We start from the raw sequence: 8,130 nt of genomic DNA, 5'->3' as shown, positions 1-8,130 counted from the left end.
ACTCGTGACTGCAAACACTGAACGCTGTGCAGAAATGAGGAAGTAGCAGAGACGACTCAACCGGAGATGGCAGCAACAACAAATGTATCGGGAATACGGAGCTCGCTGGAAACAGTAACCTCGTCTCGTTCTTATGTACAGAAGGAATATTTTGTAAACGCTGTGTTTGAAGTCCCCTCCCATCCCTGGTGAGATTGGAGGTGAACTTACCCCCTGCAGGTAATAAAGAATAAAGCTGCTTGATGAAGAAACACTTAGTGTTGGGATTGTGTTCTGTGAATCTCAGCAGAGAGATACTTGACAAGGGGTTAAGGGTGAAAGGTGGGGAGTTTATGGGGCACATGAGGGGATACCTCTTCACTCAGAGGGTCACAGGAGTGTGAAATGAGCTTCACCCACCCACAAAACGTCGGCCCCCAAATGAGGTGGAGCCCAAATGGCGGGTCCCTCAAATGAGCTGCTGCCAACCGGAGACCGGGGTCTTCGGGCTGGTTTCGTGCCACCAGAGAACATGATGTGTGCCCCTGGTGATGGATACACTGACGGTAAGTGTCGGCGCTTGGTGGGGGGGGGGGGGGGGTGGTCAGTGTTGTACTTGTACGGGTGGGTAGAGATATCTCAGAGCCAGTAGATGCCAGACAAGGGCTCGTCCTTTATTCTGGGAGGTCCTGGTACCAGTTGTAACGGGGTTTACCCGACGGTGCAGTCTGGGATCTCAGGGACTGGGCCGTATCTAGTGCCAGTAGAGTCACTCTCGACTGAGCCTGGAGTGGGAGCAGGGACGGTTCCTGTTGAGATACGGACTTGAAGGTCCAAACCCGGGGAGAAGCCATTGTCAAATTTCACCAAGAAACGATCAGGCCAAACAACTTCAGGCAGAACTGGTCAGGATGACAAACAGACATCAGTACACAGAAATGACAACTTTTAAAATCAGAAATAAACCAATGTAAAAACAAATTTAAAACCACCTCCTTTGCCCGAGGATGGGTGGAATGGAAATGGTCCTGAGGCAAAGGAGGTGGTTTCACACCGTCTGCACGATTCAGTCGCCCCATTGAAGGAGTGGCAGTGGCGATTGAGTTCGCACTGAGAGGGGGATTGGACACGGAGGGACAGGCCTGATGAGGATCGGTTTGATTGCCGAGGGGATCTGCTGTCTTGTCTTGTGGACTGGCCACTCACGGCTTCCTCACCGGCTCAGACACTGAAAGCCCGTGCCCCCCCCCCCCACCCCCGGGTCCAGGCAGTCTTGTCCCCCGGGAGATGAAAGAGAAAGTAAATTCACCCGCTTTCAACTGGACAATGATGTGTGTTAATTATTTGGAGAATGCAGATCAAACAATTAGTGAGGTTGTGGATGTCATCAAAACCGGTGTGTGGAGAAAGTGAGGGTTGTCTAAGGTTACAGTGGGATCGAGACCAGTTGGGAAAGTGGGCCGAGGTATTGCAGGTGGATCTTAGCTGTCACTCAGAAGCAGTTCTTCAGGGGGTCAAAGACGACTGAGACACGAAAGAGAGCTTTTCTTGGGCTCGGATTCAAACAGACAAGACTGGTGCACCCGTTCATCTCGTTTGATGGTACCACGGCAGAATATAGGTTGTTGCTCCGCCACCCTGAGGGTGCAGTCATCAATTAGGAGCAACTTCGCACCATCCTCCACAAGTGTGACTTAAAAGTCAGCAAGCATTAATTTTTCATTCCCAATCCTGTTCCACCGTGTCGATCCATGGACTCCTCTTGTGCCAAGGTGAGCCCCCCCCCCCCCAGGGTGGAGGAGCAACACATTATATTCCGTCACATTATATACCCTCCAATCTGATGACATGAACATCGATTTCCACTCAGGAGAACAAATTACCGTCACCCTCCTCTATGCCCCACTCTGACCTTGTACTTCTTCTCCCCTGCCTATACTCCTGCCCTCTCTCTGGTCCACCCTCCTCTCCTATCAGATTCTTTATTCTCCAGCCCACCCTTTCTTGACCTTCCCCACCCACCCGGCATCAGCTTCCAGCTCGCCTCCTCCCCTCCCCCAGCACATTTTTATTCTGGCATCTTCCCCCGTGCTTCTCTGCCCTGCAGAAGGCTCTCGGCCAAAAAACGCCGACTGTTTACAATTTTCTATAGATGCTGCCTGAGGTGCTGAGTTCCTGCAGCGTTTTGTGTGAGTCGCTTTGGATTTCCAGCATTTGCAGACTTTCTCCTGTTAGTTCCAGAAATCGCCGTCCGTGACCAGGCGATCAGATGCGCATGCGTACGGGTTGCGGGGAGTTTCGCGCGTGCGCACGGTGGACAAAAGGCTCGGAGACTCGGCGGCGGGTAGGAGCGGGGATCTGGGCGGATTATTATCGGTACCGGCCTCCGAACCGCGACTGAAGTCCAATTACTGTCAGCTCCGGACACACCTTTCCTCCTCTCCCGGGACAGTCCAAGTCCTTTCCCTCTCTCTCTACGCGGGCTCCGGGGAACTTTCTGCTGAGCAGCGAAGGCGCTGGGGCCGTGGCGGATAGATGGGTCTCTTCTTCGTGGGGGTTTCTGGGTAAAGAGGCAGCCATGGATGACAGGGCCAGCGTTTTCCCCGTTAGTCCGTAGGCCGTATTTAGAATCGCAAGGGGAGGGAAGGGGAGTAGATGGATCACTCGGGCACCACCGAGCACTGAGGAACTGACCTTCCAGTCAATGAAAATGTCAATTTTTACTGTATGAAAAGAAGGGAACAAAATCCTTACATCAGTTTTAGTCCTTGTGGAAATCACCTTTGTTCCATCTAAATCTGGACCTTTCCACCTGTGAGAACATGTTTAGTACCATTCGCTTTGGGTACATAATGATACCAATTACCTTTGGCCGGGGTAACAAGTGACCTGTAGCGTTCTCATCACAAATATGCCACACACCAATGTGAACGAGGACTGCCCTCCCCATCATGTTCATTGGCATTGCCTCTGATGGGCTCTCCACCGTCAATCACCTGTGCGGAGGGGCAGAGTAATTTGAGTAATATTTTTGTAAACTTCCTTTGAACGCTCTGCAATGTGAGCAAATCTGTTCTACTTAAGGGACCTGAATCTGCTCTCAACAGTCCAAGTGAGGCCACACTTTATAAATACTCAACAACACCTCCTTGCTTTTATATTCTCGTACTCTTCAACATTATTTCCTCTCCATTGAGAAAATAGTCTGCACTCTCATTGCTTCTAACAAAGTGGATGACCATAGACTTCTCTGAATGATGACTTTCACTCATTGATGTCTTTTGTAAATCTTTTTTACAGGTTATAAATGGCAAAAATTGTGTACGGGAATTTTGAACAGAACATCATGTCAGTTTGCTGTCTTGGATTATGAAGAATTATTTCATCACAGCTGGATAAGTGCTTTGTGTCTGAAATGAAGTTTTCTGTTGTAACTCAGTGAAATCCACTGGAACCGGGGAGCTGAGAACACACCACCATTTGTTCACTGGAGATCAGTTCTTCAACTGCATTGATTGTGCAAGGGGTTTACTACATCTGATATTTGACTTATGAATTGACAAAGAAGTGTGGGAAGTGTGTGAATCTTCACTCACTCATCTGACCTGCATGTACACCAGCGAGTTCACACTGATAAGATGTCATTCACCTGCGCTGATTGTGGGAAGGGATTCACTCGGTCATCCAGCCTACTGACACACCAGCGAGTTCACACTGGTGAGAAGCCGTTCACCTGCTCAGACTGTGGGAAGGGATTCACTCAGTCATCGCAACTGCAGAGACACCAGTCAGTTCACACTGGGGAGAAGCCATTCACCTGCTCAGACTGTGGAAAGGGATTCACTTGGTCATCTGAACTGAAGATACATCAGCGAACTCACACTGGGGAGAGACCGTTCACCTGTTCAGACTGTGGGAAAGGGTTTATTCGGTCATCTCAGCTGAAAGTACATCAGCGAATTCACACTGGGGAGAGGCCATTCACCTGCTCAGTCTGTGGGAAAGGATTCACTCAGTCATCTGTACTGAAGGAGCATCAGCAAATTCACATTGGGGAGAGACCGTTCACCTGCTCAGACTGTGGGAAAGGATTCACTCATTCATCTGTACTGAAGGTACATCAGAGAATTCACAACGGGGAGAGACCATTCAAGTGCTCAGACTGTGGGAAGAAATTCACTGACTCATCCAGGCTACAGGCCCACCGGCGAGTTCATACTGGAGAGAGGCCGTTCACCTGTTCAGACTGTGGGAAGGCATTTACTCGGTCATCTCAAGTGATGGTACATCAGCGAATTCACACTGGGGAGAGGCCATTTTCCTGCTCTGAATGTGGGAAGAGATTCATTCATTTATCTGACCTACAGGTGCATCAGCGAGTCCACACTGGAGAGAGGCCATTCACCTGCTCAGACTGTGGGAAAGGGTTTATTCGGTCATATCAACTGAAGGTGCATCAGCGAGTTCACACTGGGGAGAGACCGTTCACCTGCTCAGACTGTGGAAGGGGATTCACTCAGTCAGCTCAACTGATGATACATCAGCGTATTCACACTGGGGAGAGGCCGTACACCTGCTCTGAATGTGGAAAGAGATTCAGTCAGTCATCCGACTTACAGACACACCGACGAGTCCACACTGTGGAGAGGCTATTCTCCTGCTCCCAATGTGGGAAGAGATTCTCTCAGTTATCCCACCTTGTGACGCACTGCCGAGTTCACACTGGGGAAACTGTTTAACCAGGCTGGATATTTTACCATCACAGTTGCTGAATCAAGTTCAAGAGTGACTGTTGGTGCCGAGTTCTGCACTCTGGTCACTGGGCGTGGGAGGTATTCCTCGGCTAATGTTCCAATTTAATGGGACTGGAGTTTAATGGTTTGGATCAGTGACACAGAAATCAGTTCTCATTTAAATTCTAACCACATTGACAGAATATCCGTTCTCTCCCCTGACTATCATCTCCTATAACTACCGCAAGGCCTGAATTTACGCTTCCCTGTTGAGCATCAGAGCCGACAGTGCTACCGGCCTTTCTGTTGCTGCCGTGCCCCAATGGGTCAACCACCACCCACCCAGCAGTATCCAACAAGGTGTTCTGCTGAGGAGAACGCCCACATGACAGCCCTGCACTGTCTTCCTACTGGCCCTTACCTCTGCTGGTGGTCACGCTTCTCCTATCCGAAGCTTGTACTCTGGGTGTGGCCACCTCTTCAGATGTTTCTTTTCAAATATTATTATTATTATTATTATTATTATTATTATTATTATTATTATTATTATTATTATTATTATTATTATTATTATTATCATTATTATTATTAAAAATAACACAGGTACATTGAAGTAACAACACTCACAATGCCTCAAAACAAATTATCTTAAAGATTGAACATTTTTGTGAATTAAAAATCCCTACTAAGCAAGAAAAGTGAGAGAGAAAAGAAACCCATTGGGGGTACAACCCCGGAGCCATGCGTCATACAAAAAGCTTCTAAAAATAAACATCAAACCGCCAACAAGAAAGACAGATATATCAAAAAACAATTACACTTAGATAGTGGAGGAAATCTATCAGTTAACTGAAATGATAATAACAAGAAAATGAGCCCCATCTCTTCTCAAAATCAAATAAAGGTTCAAAGGTTCGACTTCTAATTTTCTCCAAGCTAAGACACAGCATCACTTGAGAGAACCATTGTGACAAAGTAAGAGCTGATATGTCCTTCCATTTCAACAAGATCACCCTCCTAGCTATCAATGTAACAAACGCAATAACATGTTGGTCAGACACAGAAATACCATGGATATTTTGAGGAATTATTCCAAAAAGCACAGTCAATTTATTAGTTTGTAAGTTGATTCTGAGTGCTTTAGAAATTGTCGAAAAGACTGACTTCCAAAACTATTTTAATATAGAACATGACCAGAACATATGTGTCAGTGTAGCTATCTCAGTTTTACATCTATCACAATACTTGTCAACATTGGGAAATATTTTAGAAAGTCTCTCCTTCGACAAATGGTAACGATGTACAATTTTAATTTGAATCAGTGAATGACTAGCACAGATCAAAGAAGAGTTAACCAGCTTCAGAATCCGTGTCCAATCCTCCCATATCAACGTCAAACTGAGTTCCTTCTCCCAATCTTGTTTAATCTTAAGAAAAGGACGCTTATCCCATTGTAATAATAAATTATAAATCCTTCCAATAGAACCTTTCATCGAAGGGTTCTTATTCATAATAGTCTCTAATAAGACAGCCTCCAATATGTAAGGAAAATTACTTAAATATTTTTGAAACAATATCTATCTTGAAGGTATTGTAAAAATATGAATATGAGAGAGAATATTTATCGAGTAATTGTTCAAAAGACATCATTCTGCCTTCTTTAAATAAATCTAAAAAAGAAGTAATACCTTTATTTTTCCAAAGGTAAAAAAAAATGGATCGCTCCAGGAGGGTTTAAAAAAGTGATTACGATAAATTATACTACAAAGTTTAAATTTTTTAAGATTTAAAAAATTGTGGAACTGGAGCCAAATTTGCAAAGAGTGCTTAACCACAAGATATAGGTTTAAATTAGCAACTTTAGCTAATTGTATAGGTAGAGCAACTCCTAATAACAGAGTTAAATAAAACTGTTTCACAGCTCTCAGTTCCAGGTTTACCCAAATTGGCCGATCATTCCTATCACCCTAATATAAGCAAAAGGACATGTATCGCAAATTAACAGCCCAATAATAAATTCTTAGATTAGGCAAAGCGAGGCTTCCGTCCTTTTTCAACTTTTGTAAATGACATTGACTAATTCTTGGTCTTTTATTATCCCAAATAAAAGATAGAATAATAGAACCAATCCCATCAAAATCCCCTGATAGCTGAAAAAAGGAGACCTACAGTTATTAGTGACAACAGTGGCAATAGGAGCTTTCTATATAATTTAAATCCAATTATTAAAGTTAATAACAAAACCAAATGTTTCTAAGACATTAAGTAAATATTTCCATTCAACATGATCAAATTTTTTTTCAGCATCCAAAGATACAACGCATTGTGGAGTTTTAGAAGCGGGCGAATATATAATGTTAAATAGTCTCCAAACATTTGAAAAAGAATAACGTCCCTTTATAAAGCCTGTTTGATCTTTAAAAATGATTTTACCCATAGACTCTCCAACTGACTGGCCATCATCTTTGACAGATCTTACCATCAACATTCAATAATGAAATAGGTCTGTATGAGGCACAGTCAGTAGGATCTTTATCCTTTTTAAGGATTAAAGAAATAAAAACCTCATAAAAAGTAGAGGGTAAATCACTTTTCACAAAAGAATCTTTAAGTATCTCCAACATATATGGAGAAAGCAATTTTCCAATTTTTTAAATAATATTCTACAGGATAACCATAAAGTCCCGGAGCCTTACCAGATTGCATTGAAAAAAATAGCTTTATGAATTTCGGATTCTGTAATTTGGGCATCCTAATGACCTAATGGTCTTTCTAATGACCCTTACCTCTGCTGGTGGTCACGCATCTCCTATCCGAAGCTTGTACTCTGGGTGTGGCCACCTCTTCAGATGTTTCATTGATAGTATCTTCAGGCTTCCGAATGATCCTGAGTACATCCAACTCCCTGAACCTGTCGTCAGGCGCTGTGATTGGGTCCACCATGCAAATAATCATGAGGGAAACTGTTAGATATCCAGAATTCCCACATCTGACCGGAGGAGCATCCCATCTGCTCTGCACTAAAATACACCACTGTGGGTCAGGAAGGAATTAACATATGCAAAAAAAAACATCAAACATGAATGGGTCAACGACAGTGGAAGTAGAGTGAACAATTGTCTGTGTTTTTGCCATGAGGTCGAAGGAATATAGGCTGCCATTTTGTGAAGCCGCTCTGTAACCCCCATTTTGTGAACTGATTGCTATGGGATAATCTAATCAGATCAACTGAACACAAGAAGTTTCTGGTATTCCCATTCTAAGCCTGAAATCACTCTCACATAAACCATGTATTATGTACACGGTCAGGTCTGCAGAAGGAATCTCGTTATCTCTGAACCTGAAGTCACTCTGAGATAAGGTGTGTATTATGTACAGTGGCAGGTCTGCAGAAGTAATCTCGTTATCTCTGAACCTG

The 8,130-nt window shown here is 44.2% G+C and overlaps 1 protein-coding gene across 1 annotated transcript; it reads left to right on the top strand.

Moving 5' to 3' along the window:
* Positions 1-3,539: 3,539 nt before the first annotated feature.
* On the top strand, positions 3,540-4,718 carry LOC140724016 (uncharacterized). The gene has a single exon (XM_073038506.1). It carries the CDS (start codon positions 3,618-3,620, stop codon positions 4,716-4,718), a length of 1,101 nt encoding a protein of 366 aa, XP_072894607.1. The 5' UTR covers positions 3,540-3,617.
* The last annotated feature ends 3,412 nt before the right edge of the window (positions 4,719-8,130 follow it).

Source organism: Hemitrygon akajei, unplaced genomic scaffold, assembly GCF_048418815.1.
Source record: "Hemitrygon akajei unplaced genomic scaffold, sHemAka1.3 Scf000152, whole genome shotgun sequence".
Taxonomy (NCBI): Eukaryota; Metazoa; Chordata; class Chondrichthyes; order Myliobatiformes; family Dasyatidae; genus Hemitrygon; species Hemitrygon akajei.
This window is presented reverse-complemented; position numbering and strand designations above follow the sequence as displayed.